The 23127-nt window shown below is 40.1% G+C and overlaps 1 protein-coding gene across 1 annotated transcript in view; it reads right to left on the bottom strand.

The window, feature by feature from the left end:
• The window catches only part of FANK1 (fibronectin type III and ankyrin repeat domains 1), a 44409-nt gene extending 23681 nt beyond the window's left edge, over nt 1-20728 (bottom strand). The window contains exons 1-4 of the mRNA XM_070752491.1: nt 20623-20728; nt 10127-10298; nt 5130-5254; nt 2981-3062 (exon numbers count right to left, since the gene is read on the bottom strand). Coding sequence (XP_070608592.1) covers nt 2981-3062; nt 5130-5254; nt 10127-10298; nt 20623-20644 — 401 coding nt within the window. The 5' untranslated portion in view covers nt 20645-20728. The remainder of the gene's footprint in view (nt 1-2980; nt 3063-5129; nt 5255-10126; nt 10299-20622) is intronic.
• Between the last annotated feature and the right edge of the window lie 2399 nt (nt 20729-23127).

Here is a 23127-nt window from a genome sequence, read left to right on the forward strand (position 1 = left end):
TATTAGACTGAAGGATCTATCATTGTTAGGATCCTCTTTATTTTTTTGTATATAAAAATTACAATTGTCTTCTTCTTATTATTTATAATAAGCCTCTTGAGAAAGGAGTCCACCAGTCTGGGTACCTTTTAAATAGACTAGACCAGTGATGGCGAATCTATGGCATGGGTGCCACAGGTGGCACACGGAGCCATATCTGCTGGCACGTGAGCCTTTGCCCTAGCTCAGCTCCAACATGCATGTGTGTGTTGCGCAGTTGAATTTTGGCTCGCAGAGAGGCTCTGGGAGGCCATTTTTGGCTTCCAGAGAGCCTCCGGGGGGTGGGGAGGGCGTTTTTACCCTCCCTCAACTCCAAGGAAGCCGTTGGAGCCTGGGGAGGGTGAAACACGAGTCCATTGGGCCCACAAGAAGTTGGAAAACAGGCTGTTTCTGGCCTCCAGAGGGCCTCGGGAGGAGGCAGGGAAAGCCGCTTTCACCCTACCCAGGCATTGAATTATGGGTGTAGGCACTTGCGCCTGCACGATAGTGCGCACATACACTCTTTCAGCACCTGAGGAAAAAAAGGTTCGCTATCACTGGACTAGACAGTGAAAAGTTCTTTTAAGAGGCTTTGCTGCTCGAGACTTTTATGATAGATGTAATTTTATTTTCTAAAACTGGTGACTAATGGGGTCTGCAATGTATTGTGCTGAATTATTATTTAATAACTGATTCTCAATAGGTTTCAAGAGAGCAAGCAAGCAATGGTAATAAGTTTGCTCCTCCTCAGTTGATTCAAATTTGTTCAAATTCAAATTGATTCAAATACATTTTTTTGTTTTTTCAGGTCCAACCAATGAATGCCAAAATATTTTCAAATGATTACTTCTAGAAATAATACATGAATGGGACCCCACGCTAAATTTATTTCCAAATAAATGCCACTACAGAAAGCAAAAATATACTGCAAGATCCAATGGCAATCTATAGCCAAACAGATCTCCAGGATATAATAGACTGGCACAGATAGATCTTAACAATATACTATCTTCCTTCATGCCATGTGAGTAAATGACAGTGTCATGTGAGTAAATAACAGACATATGCAGGCAGCTTCTCTCAGCCTAATGCTACAATTATCTTTGAATTTAAAAAACCAAACATCCACAATGATGAACAGTGGTACCAAATTGGTTATTCAAGATCTTTGAACTTTTCTCCCTACTTCCCCTATTGAATTGCAGTATGATAACTTTTTCTCCCACACTAGAAGATGTATAAGATCTTTTTGATATTCTCCCCAGAGTGCTGCTATGCTCCAATTTCCTTCTCATCTCTATTCTCTTTCAGAAAACTGATCAATGATTTAGGAGGCTTATAACACCAATGCAATAAGTGCTCTGGTTCAAGTTTGTCCTACTTCTGTTTCATATGTTATTCTTTTCCTATGCACTATATAACTTCCAACTCCATCATTACACAGATTTTAAATGTACAGAGGAAACCCAGCTCCATTTCCTAATACACACATTGGCATCTCTGTACTGGCTGAGAAGTAATATAGACTACCAATCCTTATAGTAGTCTAATCATTAGCTACACCATGCTGAATTTGAGAGTCCTGAGTCTTCCATTTGTAGATGAGGCTGACACCAATACACAGAGAGAGGGGGGGAGGGAGAGGGAAAGGGAGAGAAAGAGAGAGAGAAAAGGAGGGAGGGGGGTAAGTGGGTTCCTCCTGGTTCACCTGGATCAGTAGCAGCCCACTGGTGATGTCACAAAACTGGATTGGCTGGTGGTCTGTGCATACCGCCATTTCTTTTTTTTAAAAAAATGTGATATTTTTTTTTATTGTTTGGAAGGGTTTTTCCTGTTCTGCTGCTTGAAAAAGGGTCCTCCCCTGCATTTATACTGACCTTTATTCCTTCTTCCGAAGCACAGCTGATCTGCTGCTCAGCTGTGTTTCAGGTTGATTCTAGCTACTGAGCATGTGCAGAAGCAAAATTGCATGAGGGGACTTGTGCGTGCACAAAACATCGCAATGCAAACCAGTGAGGAAGATAAGTAGAGCTCAGCCGTGTGTGTGTGTGTGTGTGTAGGTCTTGATGTATCCGGGACTTTTTCCATGCAAGATTGATAGTATCTTGGCAACATTTCGACAAAGTCCCACTCATCATCTTCAGGCTGGTATTTTCGGTTTCTTACTAAGGTAAATAAAGCCTGGTTGGAGCTGCCATCTTTCTATAAATATTGGGGTGGGGGGGGGGGTGGAGTGCTAGCTTAATTGTTGTAAGCAGCTTGGTTGGTTGTGTTGTAACATCTTGATTAGTTGATGGGGTAACACTTTGAGTAGTTGATGGAGTTGTTTTTTGCAGATTAGTTGATGTTTACAGTTTAAGGGTGACATCCTGAGTAGTTGTTGGAATTGATGTTTGCAGATTAGTCAGTGGTGTAACATCCCTGTTATTTTGAGGTGTTGGAAAAGGAAGGGAGTTTTTTTCTTTTCTGACTGCATCAAAACAGGACATGGAATTGATTTTGAAAGAATCAAATTAATCTCCAAAACCAAATATTTCAACAAGAGTATTATTATGGAAGCCATCAAAATAGAGACACACTCCCCCCAACATGAACAAACGGAACGATACCTCCCGCCTACTGGACACCTGGAAACTAGCCCTGATCAACAAACGAATCCAGGCCATGAAAACCAACACCAGACCCAAAACAACACAGGACAACATCAACAATCATCCTTACCAGACCCAAACCCATCCCACAGACAAAATACAACCAACAACCAGAGAGCCAAACCATGGCAGCACTGCTACACCCACCCAACCAGACACCCACAGAAAACAAACTGACAAATACAATAAACACATAGCCAGACCACAAACTTGGAGGCAAACCAAAACACAGGATGTTACACTACAGACATGCATTACAAATATATATAGAGAGACTGTATGTATGCTATAAAGTGTGAATCCTTTCTTACCTTCCTTTGAGAACAATAATAACATCTTCTAAATCATTCCTGCTTACAGCACGGTGGAGCTGTTCTCCACTCATTGGTTCACCTTAAGAAAAGAAAGGAAGTTAAAATATATATAGTACTATGAATTTTTGTCAATTATTAAAAATCTCAAATATAATTTATCAACTTTCATTTGTTTCAATACAGCATTTGGATATCTTTAAAAGTTCCTGTTTTATTAACAAAGGAATTGTTTAAATGATAACCTCAAATTCTTCTACTAAAAAATGCAAGAACATTTTGAAATTATGAACTAAAAAAATCCCTAGCCCAAATCTCATCTCATGAGATGCTTGAGAGCTTTAGGTAATAAGCAGTAAGGGCTCTCAAGTCCAGTTAGACATATTTAGAAAAATAGAACCTTTCAGTTTTCCTGGCAATAACACTGAAGTGGTTTGCTAATTCTACTTTTTAGAATGTTTTTTATTTCCAATTTAAGCTCTCATCACTTATATTTCCTAATGAACTTCCATCCAACCATCCATCAGGTTTAACACTATTTAAAAGCAAAGTTAGTCAAGTGCTTAAGTAATCAGGGTTTTTTTTTTGCCATCCTAACTATCTACAATATGGAGAAATTAATAATAGTTCTATGAACAATGTTCACAAAAGCATTAGACAGTTAAAAAATTAAAAATATTTCTATTGTCCTTTATTATGCTGCAATGCACCTTTATTCTAATCAGGCTATGAGGTATCATTAATCCAGGTAGGTAGGCTTTACAGATAGAAATATAGCTCCAATTTGTTAATATGGGTTTCACTATGAGACAAATAGGAAAGTGTGGCACAATAAATTGCAAAAAATGGGAGGGTTATCTGGACAAGCTAATATGGTTGGAAGGAGATAGTTTATTCACATTAAGCTGCCTGACCTAGCATGAAGAGCAGTAACAGGGTCTGAAACCAGAAATGAGTTAGGATAGTATGAAGCACCAGAAACAAGGGGTTACAAAAGAGTCAAAACACAATACAGTATTGTTCATTTATTTACTGATGGAATGGAATGGTATGTGATTGTGTGAAGAAAAATATGCAAACCTCTAGAACGAGAGTCAGGTGTTTCAATCAATGGGAAGATCATCTGATGTGATTGTGGGAGCTTCTCATTAAAACAATTCTGAGTATTCACTATTGAAGTCTGAATTCCACCACACAGGCTGTGGAAGTGTGTGATGCCTCAAAGAAAGAGAATTTCTGAAGAAAGAACCCCATTATAACATCTGAGGAATTAAAGTCCTTTCTTGCATTGGTGAATGTCATTGTTAATAGAATGTCTTCAGGACAAAAATTAACAAAATGGTGTGTATGGCAGGTTTCAAGGACTAAATGGCTTAGGAAAATGAAGATGTATCAATTTCTTGACTTCTTTATCGCTAACATTGTCTTCAAACAATCGAATAAGGCCTCTTATATATGGACATTATAAGACAGGCTAAATAGAAATCAAACTGACTTGAGGTGGAGAACCAAAATTATAGCATCAAAGCCTGGCTATGGATCAAATCATGAACTGCTCGTATGCAAGCTACAGGTTAAACTAAGAAAGAAGGCTCCATGGAGTTTCTTAGTTATCCAGGTCATGGATATCTCAAAGGTGCTTTTTCAAAAGGCAAGTGGATTTGCTTTGTTTTTTCTTGAAGATGTTTAATTTCTCATCCAACAAGTTCTGACTGAAAGCTGGGAATAGAAGGATTTATATTCCTTGCAGTCATTTGCTTGTTAGCATTTTGAAGGTGGGTCAATAGCTCTCAAGAGTGTTGAGACCCTTTGGGGGTTTATCTGTGCCCTTAGAGTCAACCTAAATCAGAATACAAATGGTTGTGGAATCTTCTTGGAACTTCTGAAAGTCTGGATAGAGTGGACCAACAAACCTTTCTTATTTTTGATTGGTGAGAGGAGCTAAATGTTTGAATAATATGAAAAAAAAGCTAAAGATCAAATAATAATAAGCAATTGAAAATACAAAATAAATCTAAAATATAGCCCTAATAGGAAACTGCTTAAATGAGAGCAGTACTATATCTTTATTTTAAAGAATGAGTTTCTGCTTTCCTTCCAAAGCTGTTTTCAGTTTGCTTAATATTTTATTAACATATTTTGACCTTACTTGTTGTAGTTACACAAATAGGTGAACTATAAACAGAGTCTCCTTTAGGATCTGTGACTTTAAGTCGAAATCTGTACGTTGTTCTAGGTTCAAGACCTTCCACAACATGCTGTCGGGCATATCCCCTAAAAAAGAAGTCATTTAATTTTCTAATTAGTTTCTAAACTTTTAGACAATAATTCATATTTACAGGTAAATCTTTTTTTAAAAATCAACTATTAACATTGTTAATCACTGAACATATCTGATATTTAATGTAAATGTCAATGCTGCCAAAGGAAAAAATGATGTGGGTAAAAGTGAATCCATTCTTTAAATATATGCTATTTTTCTTTATTATGCATCAATGAACTATCTGCATATTCATATATATAAATATCCGATGTTATCATGTGATGGCTGCAAGACAGATGCAGAATAAACCTCTTCTTGCATAAATATTTAATCCATGCAAATGTAAAAAAAAAAACCATCAGAGATGCAAGAACTGAACATCTTTGAAAACAAGAGTCAGAATATCTGCAGAAGTGTCATCAGATATATACTTTCAACATATTTTCAAGGATGAAAAGACAAGGCTGATTATTCTAATGGTGTGCATTAGGATTAGACCAAGACACCAGAATACTACCCAAACTGCCATGTGCTACTGCTTCATTTAATAAAAATCTTGATAAAACTGTTTCCTAGCCCTTTCAGAATAATTTAAAATCTAAAATACTGTTGATGGCGTAAGATGGCTAGTTTGATAAATGATGTAAAAGAGAATTCTGAAACAGTCTAATTCTGCCACCTAGTGAAAAATTCTCCAAAGAATCTTCCCCAAAACCCCAACCCATTGTAATATAAAACAAAGCAAGTAACTGCAGTTAGGGCACCAATGATAGGCAAAATAACTGCATATTCTCTCACATTTTCATTCTGCATGAGACATTTCCAAATGTAGAAAATAGTTGATATAAAGAAATATGAAAATTGCCTCTAGATTCATTATAGTATCAACTTAACTGTGAAATATTTGTTCCTTAAATTTAATTTACTCAAGAGAAACAAAAGGAACAGAACCAGTGAAGGTCTGCTCTGCTGAAGCAATTTTGAAAAGATTTTATCTATCCATATGTTTAAAAGGAACGATGCTTTTATGTAAAGTCATTAAAAGAGCAACTTTTCTTTGGGTTGTCCTTAAGGAAATTCATAGAGTAGACCAACCTGATAGTCTCTACTCTAAAGGACCTGGTTTTTAATGTCAGATTGCTTACTCATAAAGCATCTATTATCCAAATTTAATCCATGCTGAAAAAAGCCTCTAGATAAAGTATAAGAAGGCCTGATTGAAAGAGACAGGAGTTAATCTACCTCAGTATTCTCTTCTAAATTAACCCATAAAGCAACAGGCTAGATCTGAGGTTAGGATTCTACTTATCCCATTGACTAGACATTTTACCAACTATCTAGAAATCTCAGTGTTTGCAACCAGGACTTGCTATAGTATGCTGATATTGTTTATGTACTGTTCATCTGCTGCACAACAATCTCTTCCCAAGCCAACCAAAATAAACTTTAGAATGGCAGTGAGCTATTCAAGATTTATTGTCCTGGAAGTCTTCAACATCTGCACTAAAACATCTCTTTATCTTGTTCTTTTGATTGTCATTGGCCAAATAAATATTATTGATTGATTGAAATAGTCTAAACTATATACCTGAAAGACTTTAAAATTTTCTGAATGGGCTTAAAGAATTTCTCATCTAATAGTGATATTTTTCAAACTCTGGCTGAACAGAGAGCTGGCCCAGGTAGTTAATACAATAACTTCTATATATCTTCCTTCTAGCAGAGCTAAATCAGCAACTATTTTCTAGGTAACTAATGACGGTAGAGAGTTCCAGCCTAAGAAAAAGATCTCTAAGATGGATCAATGTGCCCACTAATTTGGGATCTACATACTGTAAGACCCATCTGAATTCATACTCAATGGTAGTAAATGCGGCAAAATGATTTTGTTTCTCAGCCTCCACTGCACTTGCATCAAACACAATGGCAGTAGTTTACCATATTCTGGAATATTTACTCTCCATTAAGAAGTTAGAGTAAATAGGACAGAATAGTTAAAGCAATTTTCATCTTTCTATGCAAAAAAAATATATTGATTTTTTTATGACAGATGTGTCAAACTCATGTCATCACAGCATCATCATGTGACGTATTGCAACAATTTCTCCTTCAATAAACCAGGCATGGGAATGGCCAGCGTGTGATATATCCAACCTGCGGGCCACGAATTTGACACCCCTGCTCTATGGCTTGGACTAGTGTTGGATTGAATTGGTTAATCTTTGCATCTGTCTGAAACACATGGATTGTTTTCTGTTTGCTGTAAAAGTCAAAATTTCTCAAAAAAAATTATAGTTATTATAGCAACAGCCAATAGTTGCCCCGCTTCAAGGCAGAGAAGCAAAAGGCTATCTCTCTCCATTCTCTACCTTAGGATTCTCTGAGAACTTCATGGAGTACCATGACAGATGAAGCCCAATAATAAAAAATTATTTAAAAACTGCTAATTTTCTGTTACCAACGTTTTTTCTCTTGATCAGAGCTTCTGCATTTTTTTTAATAAACAGGTTCTGCTGCATGAAATTATTTGAAAATTTCTCTTTTAAATCATGGGAAGTGTAGGAGAAAGAAACATTGGAAATTGCAATAAGGATAAAGAAAGAAATGAACTTTCATCATAACAGATGGCAATTAACTGTTTCAGTGATTTCCTAGAATGCAACAAAGATTCTTATTCAGTACTATCCTTGAACAGTCTTAGGCTGAATACAAGTTTAAAGCCTTATTCAGCTATGCCAAGTTTTCAGTTGTCACTCAGTCTGTCATGTATGTATGTATGTATGTATGTATGTATGTATGTATGTATGTATGTATGTATGTATGCATGCAGTAATGGGCAGCCAAAACTTTTACTGCCACACTGTGGTGTGGCTTATTTTGTGGGTATGGCTTAATGATCATGTGACTGGGTAGGAGTGGCTTGCCAGCCATGTGACCAGGTGGGAGTGGCTTGAACAATCATTGTTCAAGTGAACTGTTACGTCCTTGACTTACAACCTTACCAGTGTCACTCGGTGGGGTGACAATTTGCACCTTAGACTGGGTAGCTAGGCAAATGCTTCCAGAAGCATAAATGCTGCCAGCGCCACTTCTACCCACACCTTCTGATTGCCCCTTAGGTGGGAGATGGCCACGTGACGCTGGAGGGGAGTTGGGCAGGAGAGACGGAAGCTTGTCCGAGGCCAAGAAGGAGGAAAGAGGAAAAAAGCAAGGAGAGCAGACACTGCAGCAGCAGCAGGGGGGGAAAAGGAGAGCTGAGCCGAGAACAGTAATCCAGGAAGTGAAAGTCGCCGATCAGCTACAGTTGCGCATGCATCTTCATTTTCGGCGGTGGAACTGCATTCCACCCCATCCTGCCTACTGCCCACCCCATATGTATGTACGTATGTATGTATGTATGTATGTATGTATGTATGTATGTATGTATGTAGGTAGGTAGGTAGGTAGGTAGGTATGTATGTAATCTATCTATCTTCCGTATCTATCTATCTATCTATCCATCCATCCATCTATTTATTTATTTGATTTCTATGCCGCCCTTCTCCTCAGATCCAGGGTGGTTCACAAAAAGAATAAATACAGAACATCTAGAAATCTAAATCTAAAAACATTCTGAAATCCCAATTTCTTAAAACCAGTCGCTCACATTCACCCAATCATACATATAAATTCATTCATCAATCAGAGTGTTAAACTTAGTGGCCCCAAGCCTGTCGGCATAGATGGGTCTTTAAAGCCTTACAGAATATATATTGAGGAGGTGAACCAGTCATATATATAGAAATGTGATCTACCCAACTGCTTGACGTTTGCCTTTCTAGCTGATTAAATTGATCAGGTTGGGATTCACTTTATAGTTAAAAAATAGGATCAGTGCCTTCATGAGTGAGAATGTGTTTGTGCCTGCTTAATGGTTAAACAGACAGTTACAAATACTTTATTTTCTCCTATAAAATCACTATAAGCCAATCTCTTACATTCAATTCTTGGATCGAGTTAAGAAAGTCATCTCTGAAATTTCTAGAAGTATTTGCATAAAACTGATTATCTGATCTATTTCCAATAAGACTTTTAATTTGAGTTATAGTGAAGAGACTACTTCGGACACCTAGGTACATGACCTATGCTGGAAACCAGATGAGAAGAATATAATTTGGCTAGGTCTTCTGATCAAATTTTGATATTATCAAGCATGATTTAGGATGGTTATTTGATAATTATAAGTCACTGTGGTCAGTTTTGCTAGAATTTTATCTTTTCATATTTTATTCTATATTTGTATGAAACAGATGGTAGAAGTCATTTAGAGCTTTGACGTGAGTGCCATCTTTCACTTTCTGCAAGTCTATTGCTTTCTATCCCTTTTATCTTTCTACAATATCTCCAAGAAAGTTATCTGTTTTTATATTGTTTAACCTGGATGAATAAAAAGAGTCTTAAATAAAATCTAATAAAGAGAAAGATGTTGCTCATAAGACTACTTGGGACATTGTTGCACTGTTCCAGAAAACAACTCCTATTGTCACTGGAATTGCAAGTTGTAGGGACATTTCCTGAATAAATAAAATTTGTGACAGTGACCTCTACTTTGGTTAATTTTTTTCTTGGCAATTGCAAACATGCTCTATTCAAAGATAAGCTTTAATAGTTTCTGGAAATTGCAATTGTTACAAAACACAGCATTCATGTTACCAAATGGTGCAAGGTAGAATAATACATGGTGCTTGAATAAAATGTTGTGCACTGCCTGCCAATTGTGTAGTTGGCACAATTTAAGGTGTTAGCTAATAGCTCACAGTATGAAAATCTAAGAGACTACATCTCTGTCTATGAACCTGTCCAATTACTTATATGAAGAAACAAACCAGAACAATTGAACTTACGTGTAAATCAGACCATATTTATGCAACTTGGGATCTTCTCCTTCAACTGAAAATTTTAGCCATTGCTCTTGAGGACCTTTTCGTTGTTCTTCCAAGTTCCAACTCAGTTCAATATTATGATGGCTCACATGGCCTACAATTGGAGGCGGTGGTTTTACTATAGAACGCCTTCCTACAAATCAACCACAACAAAATTAATGTAGTAAGACAATGTATACAAACAATTTCCAAGAGCTGAAAAACATCAACCTATAAATTAAAACAAATGACAATAAATCAGTAAAAGCAATATAAAATAGCAGAACAGATTGTTGTTGGTTTTAAAACATTTTATAAAAAGCTTTTTATTTGAGTGACAATAGGGACAGAATTTCATGCTATTATTTTTATTATTATTGTCCGGCAGACAAATCCCGTCTCTGAAAATCTAAATAAATTATTAGGTTTATTGTAGAGGAAGGGAAAAAAGGCTGAGGCATACTGAATTTTCACCTAATTTTCTTAAGCTGGTTTCAGACACAACTCTAATTTATTATTTGTAATATAATAAATTAATATATCAGATTAAAATAATATATTTTCTTAGAAACAAAGTATCACAGACTAGCAATGGTTAAGTTCCCTATATGTTGACAAAGAATATAACATTAATTACTATATATAAGGTTAACAAGGCTTACGTGAAAAGGTAAAATAAGATTTACCAAGAAAAGGTAAAATAAGATTCCTAAGATAAAATAAGGGGGGGGGGGGAACACTCCTAGAACCAATAAATAACATAATCATATAAACATTGCTTTGCTGCCCTCATATTTTGTCCAGAAACAACTGTTAAAAAAATTGATTTCCATCAAAGGTAAAAACTGAATGTAAACTTGTCCATTCTGCAGATATAGACAAAAATACACATGTGTAAAATGGGATTCATAAATAGAAGAATTACATAATTTCAAAAGATAATTTGCTTACCATTAGACACTGCAACTTTAGAATCATGGTAAATATTAAATATTAATAAATATTTAAATATTATTAAATACAGTATTACCATGATTCTAAAGTTGCAGTGTCCCACGTCTATTTTTACTCATGTCTATTTTTCTTTATATTTGCAGAATGGGCAAGTTTAGGTTTGATTAAAGAAACACTGGAAATTAAACTGATTTTCCTCAATAAAGCGTCCTTAGATTATTGGTCACCAGCCATTTATGACATGATTAGCAATGTCTTCCAGGGACAAGGCTATATTTGAACTTTCAATCATGTCAAGGAACATACAGTATTCTGAAGATGAGAATGATAGATGAAGAAGATAGTGATAATATTAGAACTGATTTCTCTCTTATCCATTTGGTGACTTCCCATTTCTTTTACGTTATCATTAGCAGTGTAGTAGCAGTTTTGAGAGATCTGTCTAGAGCATTCTCAAAACTTTTAGAGAGATATATCTGGCCATGCGCATCACATTTCAGGCTTTTTTAAAAAAAATTCAAGTAAACTCATTAATCAATGTACAGATCTTAAAATATTAATTCTTTCTACCAAGCAAGTTGAAACTATGTGAAGCATTTAAAACATTGTATTCAGTTCTAGTAGAAGTTAATCATAAAAATTAAGTACATTTTTCACGAGATTAAATTAAGTCCTACTGATTTCAATACATGTATTCTGATTCCATAGATCCAATAGATCTGATAAAGTGAAGATCCAATATACAGTACATTAGTTACTATTGTTGACATTGCAATTCTACACATAAACAAGATGTCCCATTGCTATTTTGCAACCGGACTTGCAATTTCTTGCCCAATTTTTGAAGTAGGCTGGGGTTTTAAAGAGAAAGAATAGCTGCAGGTTTCTATTTTGCTATGTGCCCAAAATAGAAATAACAAGAGCTCTTACATCAGTGATGGCAAATGTTTTTTGGATCATGTACCAAAAGGGTGTGCACGCACATGCCCAAAACCATGCCTCCACACACATGTGCATAAACCCCCCCATGTTGTCCACACACATGCGCACAACTCCCCCGCGTTGCTTCATGCACATGTGCACAGGCTTCACTGAAGCCTCCGAACTCCTGAAGGCATTGCCCTATGTCTGCTCCAGTGCACGAGTGTGTGCTGTTGAGCTGATTTTTGACCTTCTTTTCAGTTGTTTTTGCCCTCCGCAGGCTTCAGGAAAACCTATTGTACCCTGAGCATAGCGAAAAATGAGCCAACTGGAAGTTTGGAAATGAACTTCTCTTTGGCTTGTTGGGCCATTTTTCACTGTCCCCAGGCTTCCGGAGGCTTCCCTGAAGTTTGGAGATGGGGAAAAATGGGCCAACATTTCCGAACTTCCATTTGGCCCATTTTTGCCATCCCTAGGGTTCAGAAGGCTTTCCTGAAGCCTGGGGAGAGCAAAAACGGCAGAAAAGGTGGCCAAACACACATGCATACTGGAGCGGACATAGAGCAATGCCTTGCATGCTCTCAGATATGGCTCTGGGTGCCACCTGTGACACTCATGCCATAGGTTCGCCTTTCCTAATTTAGATTTATATACAACCCCATAGTACTTTACAATACAGTGGTACCTTAAGATACGAACTTAATTGGTGCCGGGGGGAGGTTCGTAAGACGAAAGGTTCGTAAGACGAAACATTGTTTCCCATAGGAAACAATGTAAAGTCAATTAATCCGTGCAACCAAAAAACCCCCGCAAAAAAAACGGCTTTCGGCGACTGCTGGGAAGCCGCGCGGCTGTTTTAAAAGGTGACAGCCGGCCTGGGGGGCTTCCCAGCACAGGGTTCGGGGGTGCTGGGAAGCCCCCCAGGCCGGCTGTCACCTTTTAAAAGAGCCGCGCGGCTTCTCAGCTGTCTCCTGAAGCCGAACGCGGAAGATCGGCTTTGGTGTTTGGCGTTCGGAGACAGCTGGGAACCCAGCGGTCTCCCGAACGCCGAAACCGGAAGGGGCAAGGTGGGGGGGGAGAACGGGAGGGTCAGCATTCCGTCAGTCGCAGCGCTGGCTGTCAACTTTTCTTTTTAGCACTGGGGAGGCAAGTCAGCTCCTGCCCAGTGCTAAAAAGAAAAGTTGACAGCCAGCGCTGCGGCTGACGGAATGCTGAGCTTCCTGTTCTCTCTCCGCCCCCTCGCCCCTTCGCCCCCCTGTGTTCCTAGGAGAAGTGCTGGTGAGGAGCAGAAGGTCTGTCTTGCCTCAATCCCCAGCGCTTCTCCTAGGAACACAGGGAGGCGAAGGGGCGAGGGGGGGGAGAGAGAATGAGAGGCTCAGGAAGGGAGCTCGGGAAGGAGCCCACGGTCAGTCGGCTGCGGGCGGAAGGCGATTGTTCCGCTGCCGCCAGCATGGCCTGGCTGGCAGCGGAAGATGTAACGGAGCCCACGGGGGATTCGCCTTCCTCCCACCCGCAGCCGACTGATCGTGGGCTCCTTCGCAACCTCGGAGAGCTTCCAGGGCATGAAAGCTCACGAAAACCAGGAAGCTCTCCGAGGTTGCGAAGGAGCCCACGATCAGTCGGCTGCGGGCGGGAGGAAAGCGAATGCCACGGGGCTGGGCTCGGCTCCCCCCTCGGCTCCCCCCCTTACCAGCCCCGCCGCAGAAGGCTCCATTCTATTCCCTGCCGGCCCGATTGAGCAGCCGGCGGTCTCCATTCAGGGAACAGAATGGAGCCTTCCGCGGCGGGGCTGGTAAGGGGGGGAGCCAAGGGGGGAGCCGAGCCCAGCCCCGTGGCATTCGCTTTCCTCCAGCCCGCAGCCGACTGATCGTGGGCTCCTTCCCGACCTCGGAGAGCTTCCTGGTTTTCGTGAGCTTTCATGCCCTGGAAGCTCTCCGAGGTTGCGAAGGAGCCCACGATCAGTCTCGGCTGCAGGCGGGAGGAAAGCGAATGTCACGGGGCTGGGCTCGGCTCCCCCCCTTACCAGCCCCGCCGCGGAAGGCTCCATTCTGTTCCCTGCCGGCCAGATTGAGCGGCCGGCGGTCTCCATTCAGCGAACAGAATGGAGCGTTCCGCGGCGGGGCTGGTAAGGGGGGGAGCCGAAGGGGGAGCCGAGCCCAGCCCCGTGGCATTTGCTTTCCTCCCGCCCGCAGCCGACTGATCGTGGGCTCCTTTGCAACCTCGGAGAGCTTCCTGGGCATGAAAGCTCGCGAATCCAACTCGGACGAAAACCAGGAAGCTCTCTGAGGTCGGGAAGGAGCCCACGATCAGTCGGCTGCGGGCGGGAGGAAAGCGAATGCCACGGGGCTGGGCTCGGCTCTCCCCTCGGCTCCCCCCCTTACCAGCCCCGCCGCGGAAGGCTCCATTCTGGCGGTCTCCATTCAGGGAACAGAATGGAGCCTTCCGCGGCGGGGCTGGTAAGGGGGGGAGCCGAGGGGGGAGCCGAGCCCAGCCCCGTGGCATTCGCTTTCCTCCCGCCCGCAGCCGACTGATCGTGGGCTCCTTCCCGACCTCGGAGAGCTTCCTGGTTTTCGTGAGCTTTCATGCCCTGGGAGCTCTCCGAGGTTGCGAAGGAGCCCACGATCAGTCTCGGCTGTGGGCGGGAGGAAAGCGAATGTCACGGGGCTGGGCTCGGCTCCCCCCCTTACCAGCCCCGCCGCGGAAGGCTCCATTCTGTTCCCTGCCGGCCTGATTGAGCGGCCGGCGGTCTCCATTCAGGGAACAGAATGGAGCCTTCCGCGGCGGGGCTGGTAAGGGGGGGAGCTGAGGGGGGAGCCGAGCCCAGCCCCGTGGCATTCGCTTTCCTCCCGCCAGCCCCTCAAGTTGGATGCACCCTCGCTGGCCCGCTCGGCCGCGCCTCCTCACCCGCCGCCCGCCCAGGATGCAGACCTGCTGCCTCGTCCCACGCCCGCCGATCCTGCGCCTCCTGCTTTCCCCCCCCAGCCAAAAATACAAAGGCTGTCAGCCGCCGCCCGCGGAGCAATGGGAAGCTGAAGCCACCGGCGGTTTCAGACTCCCTTTGCTCCAGGCTGCTCTGCCCTGCCTGTCAGACCGTCTTTGTGTTTTTCGCTGGGGGGGTGGAGAGCAGGAGGACCTTCCTGACTCCCTCCCCCAGCGCCGGACCTCCTGCCCTCTCTCCCAGACAAAACCCCAAAGTGGCCTCCCGAACCCGGAAAGAAGCCCCGCCGCCGGCTGTCACCTTTTAAAACAGCCGGGCGGCTTTCCAGCAGCCTCCGAACGCTGAACCCGGAAGTTCGGGTTTGGCGTTCGTAACACGAAAAAAGTTTGTATGAAGAGGCAAATTTTTTCTGAACCCCGGGTTCGTATCACGAGTTGTTCGTAAGACGAGGGGTTCGTATCTTGAGGTACCACTGTACTCTCTGTGTGGTTTACAATATCAGTATATTGCTACTAACAATCTGGATCCCCATTTTACCAACCTCAGAAGGCTGGAAGGCTGAGTCAATCTTCCCATCAGGATTGAACTTCAGGCTGTGGGCAGAATTTGCCTGCAATACTACATTCTAAGCACTATGTCGCAAGGGCTCAATAGAAATAGAAGACTTTTCTTGAATTTTTTCAATATATATCCAATCTGCAGGACTTGGTTTGCATACCACATTTCATAACACTTAATCCCAGAAAAATAAATATGGGAATTGAAATCTTAGCCCCTTAAAAAGATAATCTCATCCAATGGCTCCACACATACCAGGAATACAATTCTGATATGATGCAAAATCTTGAAAACTCTTAAAAATTAACTTAGCTCATTTTGCAGGAGTCAGTAGAGAGGTTCCTTGCTTTTCAGAATTGTATAGTAGAAGCAGATAAAAATTCTAAACTACCGTATTAACTGCTATAGATGGCCAGTGCACAAAGGAAGAAATAATGTCAAAATGAATTTGTATTTGTCTGATTTATCTGAAAAACACAAAAATATAGTTGGAGGAAACTTGGAAACCATAAATTCTTTATGTCTTATTTAAATTAGCTTCTTGGCCTTTTGGCCCAGATCAAGTATAGTATCAACTGGAAGTAATTATATGATTTTATAGTGAGTAAAAATATTTTGTTTTACTGTGTGCTTGTAATAATAGTCCAGTTATTAAATACTGAAGGTTATAAAAAATGATGGCTAGGTTTAGATTCAATTTAGATCCAGTATAGCATATTCATTTTATAGTTTTGACCAACTTGGAGTTTTATGACAACACATTTATTATTTAATTATATTTCTATGCCGCCCATCCCCCTAGGGACTCAGAGCGATTTTAATTTATACTAAAACAAACATTATTATTGTATATGCCAATATTTATTGTTTTGATTTTAAAAAATTAAAAATATTTTCAGTGCTCAGCAACCTAAATCATTGTTTTAACATATGTAAGATTTGTCCTAAGCACATCTAGAAAAGTAAAGCCACATAGTGTGAAATTTGATTAACTGGATCTGTCTAGAAATGATTTTTTACATGCAACATATCAAATTCTGAAGTAACTTATACCTTTGCATGCTGTTATTATACAAATGATACAATTAAGTTATTTATGTCATATTGCAAAGATGACAGCCTCCAATTTAATGGGCCATTCATGAATAACAAAATTCTCTCCCCTCAATTAGCCTGTAAAAATGAGATTTCATAGTAATTTTAGTAAGCAAGACAGCTACATAATTATTATACGTACATAAATAATTATATAGACCTATCATAAGAACATGTCTTTTAAAAGAAAGAAAAGAACAGGCTCATCGAATTCTATTCAAAATGTTTTCTAGTGAACTGTTTTATATTTTTTAATAATTTAAAAAACCCATTAAATCAACCAAAGTTCCCATTAGCTAACCTTATCATCTCTTGCTGCAAAGTCAATTTTGTAGTTTAGTTTAGCTTCTCTGGAAGCATTTAAAACTTATGAAAAAAGAAAAATTAAATTAAATTGAATTTCTTTTTGATAATCTGTTTTAATCATTGGAAGCAATTACTTTAAGAATAATTACTTAATTCAGGATCTCCTTTATCTTGTCCAGAGGGAAAGTAAAACTCATGAAGCAAAAATAAATAGGCAACATAGCAAATGTAACAAAAAGGAATCATAAACATTGATATTTCACTGTTCCTCCATCTTATAATAGGGGTAATAATTGAAAGATAACCTTTAAACTCTGTGAATGCTGGTAGAGCACTACTTACATGGAATAATCATCATGTTCCCAGAACTGAGAAATCTAGTCATACAGTATATGACTAGATGACTGCCACTATGATATCAGCTTGAGTCACAGCACACAATCACAATAACCTGTCCTAGGCTCATGATTTAACATATTATACGGTACACTCCTTCTGTTGTATTTCTCTTGGTCATTTTGAGATAGGTATTTTCCACTTTGTCCTGTTTGTAGACATATTTAAAAGCATATTATAGGTCAGTGATGGCGAACCTATGGCATGGGTGCCACAGGTGGCACGCAGAACCATATTTGCTAGCATGCGAGCCTCTAGCTCAGATCCAATGTGCATGTGTGCTGGCCAGCTGATTTTTGGCTCACACAGAGGCTCTGGGAGGACGTTTTTGGCTTCCAGAGAGTCTCCAGGGGAATGGGGGACAGCGTTTTTACCCTCCCTCAGCTCCCGGGAAGCCTTTAGAGCCTAGGGAGGGTGAAACACAAGCCTACTTACTAGGGCCACCAGAAGTTGGGAAACAGGCCATTTCCAGCCCCCAGAGAGCTTCCATGGGGCAGGGGAAGGTGTTTTCTCCCTCCCCAGGCATTGAATTATAGGTGTGGGCACTCACGCATACACGATAGCATGCAAGTATGCTCTTTTGGCACCCAAGGAAAAAAGGTTCACCATCACTGTCATAGGTGTTCTAAACAAATTTCTCTTCCGAAGGGTAATTATAATTCATACAAAGCTTTGCAAATGCCACCAATATAGTGTCATTTATAAAAGTAGAATTTTTGGTGTTCTCTGACCTTGGTTTTTTGCTTGTAAACATTTCATTATCCAACAAGGGAACATATTAGTGCTAATATGGGTTTGCTACCTGTTTATGTTCAATAGCTTGCCCCACTAGTATTGGTGGGAGCGTAGTTTTCTTCTAGTTAATTCCTTCATTAGAGTACTGTTTTCTACCTGATTTATTTGTCTGGTATTAATCCTTGCTTATCTGGGTGTTGATTGCTACAGGATATGTGTTCTGGTCTTTTCATTTCCTTCTTAGCTTTCTGTTATCTCTATGTTTTAATATGGTTTATTCCTATGTGCCTTATTGATAGTTTGTCCGAATGCCAAATATCCAGGAATTCTCCAATGTCTGGGGATTTGGCTTGGCCTAGATTTCTCGCAGATCTCCAGCTGAAATCGTGCTGGGATATGTTCATCTATTCTGAGATTAAGAAAGTTTTCATTAGTGCTAGTTAGCATTCATGGATGTGCTCTGCTAGTCTTCTGCCTGTCTCTCCCATATAGTAACTTACAATCACTACACTATATATTGTAGAAAATGTTTTTAATTCTTGGGCTGCTGGATCTTTTGATTTACTTTAAGTTTTGGACGTCTTTCGTTGGTTTGTGTGCTACAATGATGCCATATGGTTATAATAGTCATTTCTGAGACGTTTTTGATATATGATAGTTATTCTTGTCATGACTTTTGTTGGTTGTGCTATAAAAGAATGGTCAGGTATTTTTGGTGCATAGGTATCTATTTTGTTAGAGGTTGTATCAATCTAAGTCCTCAACATTTCCGGATTTGTGGACTGGCAGAAGGGGAGGGGTTTCCATACAAGCAACCAAAAAACATGTGCACACCGCTTCGTTTATGTAAGTGGATAACAAGCAGGAAAAGGGAGATTGTGATCCTGCTGTATAGAGCGCTGGGGAGACCATATTTGGAATACTGTGTTCAGTTCTGGAGACCTCAACTACAAAAAAATATTGATAAAATTGAATGGGTACAAAGACTGGCTATAAAAATGTTGGAAGGTCTTAAGCATAAAACCTATCAGGAAAGACTTAATGAACTCAATCTGTATAGTCTGGAGGACAAGAAGGGAAAGGGGGATATGATTGAAACATTTATAACATATTCACCGATATATTTAAATAAAATAAATTTAAATAAATAAGGTTCAGGAGGCAAATGTTTTTAAAAGGAAAGTGAACTCAGGAACAAAGAGATTAGATTAGATTAGATTTATTGGATTTATATGCCGCCCCTCTCCGCAAACTCGGGGCGGCTCACAACAATAATAAAAAACAGCACAGTACATAATACCAAATCCAATGCACAATCTGAGGCACAATCTGAGGTTAGTTGGGAAAAAGATCAGAAGCAACGTGAGAAAATATTATTTTACTGAAAGAGTAGTAGATACTTGGAACAAACTTCCAGCAGACGTGGTTGGTAAATCCACAGTAACTGAATTTAAACATGCCTGGGATAAACATATATCCATCCTAAGATAAAATACAGGAAATAGTATAAGAGCAGACTAGATGGACCATGAGGTCTTTTTCTGCCATCAATCTTCTATGTTTCTACAGGTAGTCCTCGACTCAACAGATCATTTAGTGACCGTTCAAAGTTACAACAGTTCTGAAAATGTGACTTACGACTGTTTTTCCACAGATAAGAAGCATCCCCATGACATCACAATCAAAATTCAGATGCTAGGCAACTGGTTCACACGTAAATTCATATTTTTATGCCCTTCTGACAAGCCAAGTCAATGGGAAAGCCAGATACACTTGACAACTAACTTATCAACTGCCACAATTCACTTAATAGCAGCACCAAGAATGGTCATAAAATGGGGCAAAGCTCACTTATCAAATGTCTCACCTAACAACAGAAATGTGGGGCTTCATTATGGTTGCAAGTCGAGGACTACTTCCACACTAGTCTCTCTTTATACCAGTGGTTCTCAACATGGGAGTCGGGACCCCTTTGGGGGGGGGGGGTGTTGAACAACGGTTTCATAGGGTCGCCTAAGACCATGGGAAAAGATAAATTTTTCATGGTAGTTAAGAACTAAAGCTTCTATTCTGACACCTTGGAACATATTTTTACAATCCGACCAATCAGGTGTTTACATTGGAGGTGTCCCCCTAACCTTCCTGCCAATCAGCTTAACGCTTTGTTGGGAGAATTGGCGCTACACTTATGGTTGGGGGTCACCACAACATGAGGAACTGTATGAACCACTGCTTTCCCTTCCAGGAAAAGCTGGCCTTTCTCCTTTTCCATGCAAATGTATTATTATTATTATTATTATTATTATTATTATTATTATTATTATTATTATTATTATTATTATTATTATTATTATTATTATTATTTCCATTCTGGCACCTAGTGCCAGAAAGGAACCCCAGGCTGCATGATTCCCTCCCACGTTCCCGCCCTCAGCTTGCAAAAAAGCCTTCGGGGGTTCTCTTCCAGGGTCTTCGGGACAGCCCTCCTCCGCCTCTCTCTGCCCCAAGGCGCTTCCTCTCCCTCCACCGTTCCCCTCCTCATCCGGCTCCCTCTTTGCCGCCCCTTCTCCCTCACCTATCCCAGGCTCCATCAGCATCAGTCTCCAGAGCTATACAGTACTCCAGTTTACAAGGCAGCGCCGGCGTCCTGTTACCATAACAACGTAACGGCCCAATTAAGCGCGCAGCTCACAGATTGCGGGCGGAAGTTGGAGAGGCGAGCGGGTGTGTTGGGAGCCGGGGAAGGGGTGGGGAGGAGAGGGGTGGCCAGAAATTTGTCTCCACGTATCGTTGACCGGAATGCCAATTGGGGAAAGGCGGGGCGTTCAGATAAAATAACTGAATCTTATCACGAGTAAACTCCGCTTGGGGACTGTCCCATTTTTTCCATTTTCGACTTGCCTTCCCTATTCAGGAAACGACCGAATGAGGAGACCAGTGGAACGCCGGAGGTTATTTTTAGCGTGAGGAATAATTTTTCACCGCCTTGTGGAGATTCCCTCACCTGTATTCGAGGTGTCTGTTTTTTAGGCGTATGTCTCTTCCCGCTCTCCGAGAGCACCAGGGAAATACGCGAGATAGCAGGGAACGTAATAAAATAGGAATATCGCTTACTGAACGTTCCTTGGTTTCGTGCAATCTTTTAATTGGGAAGGCCCGATTTCAAGTATTTCTGGAAAATTGAATCTCATGTGTAGGCTGCAGGGACCGCTCAGTTTCTGTAGGAGACGTTGGGGAAACGGTTTAATTTCTTGATCTGATTCCAGATGTTTCATATTAAACTGCCGTGAAATAATATTTCATTTCTCGCTCTCAAATCCCAGAAATCTCAGCTTGCACGTCTTAATTTAAAAAAAAAATATTGGACACTGAACTAACGATTGCTATAATACAATTATCAAAAAAATGCATCATGTGATAAATACTATTGAATTGAGATTAGGTGACCTTCACAATCAGTCACAATGCCCTCATTCTGTAGTACAGTACTACACGTTTTTTCATAGGAATCGGGAAACAGATTTTTGGCAAAAAGGGAGAATTCTTAATAGTATTCTATATTAGCAAAGGAGAAGCTGAACAAAACCATCTTGCTATTAATTAGTCCAAACTGAAAAAGAAGTTAATTAGCTGAACATGCCATAAACTACTGATTTTTTCCTAAATTGTATCTCCAGATACATATCATTCTAAATGAGTGGGTTTTGATGTTTGAACTTTGATTAATTTTTTTATGAACCTCAAAGTCTAAAGGGATAATGAAGGACTAAAGGACTAAAACTCAAACTTTCAAATTAAATAGATAGTATAACTTTTGACCTACATTATTTTAATGACTTTAATTTTTCACCTGCACTCTAACCTTTGGCATTGTGTTAATGTCATGGTCTTCACTAAAAACTCAGTGCTTAATTGTTAGGAATAGTGCTCTAAGAAATATGAACTGCTTAACCCTTTAAGAATCAGTATTTGTCACAATTATTTGACTGGTATCAATCAGTGGGAAAGAGTTGGAAGAAGAAAGAATGCTGAAACAAAAATTTAGAATCAGAATAGATCTGGAAAGGACTGGAGTTTTCTAGTCCAGCCCCATGCTAGAAATGATCCTTTTTAATGATGTATTTATAATCATCATCATCATCTCAATGATTTTGGGTGGTTTGTAGCAATAAAATTAGAATAAAACCAATTTAAAAAACAGGAAAGTCAAGTGCAGGGCCGCACTGTTCCTTGGCAAAGGTCTGGATGAAGAGCCGGGTCTTCACAGCAATTCTAAAAATCCACAAGATTTTAAGATCAAAGTTTTATAGAAGGTTGAAGAGTGACATAGCAAAAGCTAAAAGGCCTTTTATCTAACATACTGTATGCTCAAATTTTAACTTCTGGAATCTTGATGTCTGCCATATTGTCTTATCCTATAAAAATATACTTTCAACAGTATTCAAAATTTTCAGAAACCTAGTAAGATATACTAACATGGTTATTTGTATTGCTGGCATCTTGCTAGTCTTTGGTCCACAATAAGCACCCATATGTTTTGAAGCAACTCTATGGCTATAATCAGCATCTGGATAGAACATCTCTTTTCACAGACTTTTGTGACCCTTGCACTCTCACATTATTACATTACCTTCCCTCCAGTAGTTTTGTACCTGAAAATTAGCATCGCCTCTGCTAATCTTCAGGAAACTGCAAAGCACAGACAAGAGCTCTATGGTTACTGAGATGTAGTGCTAGAATAAACAAGGAATGGGTTGCAGAGGTATGCATGAACAAACTGAAATCATTGTCCTGTAACCAGTAATATACTGGGGCTGTGTGGGTGTAAAAGAATTGGTGTTTTATTTATTACATTCTGATTTTATCCAGTCTCCAAGCAGCTTAGGAAGTTAGGAGGTATATAAACTGCATTTTTCTGAAAATTAAGATTTAGTAACCTATATTATATCTTATAGTGCGATCCATAGCTATACAGGTTCAAATCTATTTTTTATTTCAGCTCTAGTACTAATGAAAGGACAACCCTGATCATCCAGCTTTTCAAGGTAAAAAGAGAATCCCACATTGATGGGGGCAATAT

Source organism: Erythrolamprus reginae, chromosome 5 (genome assembly GCF_031021105.1).
Source record: "Erythrolamprus reginae isolate rEryReg1 chromosome 5, rEryReg1.hap1, whole genome shotgun sequence".
NCBI classification, from domain to species: domain Eukaryota; kingdom Metazoa; phylum Chordata; class Lepidosauria; order Squamata; family Dipsadidae; genus Erythrolamprus; species Erythrolamprus reginae.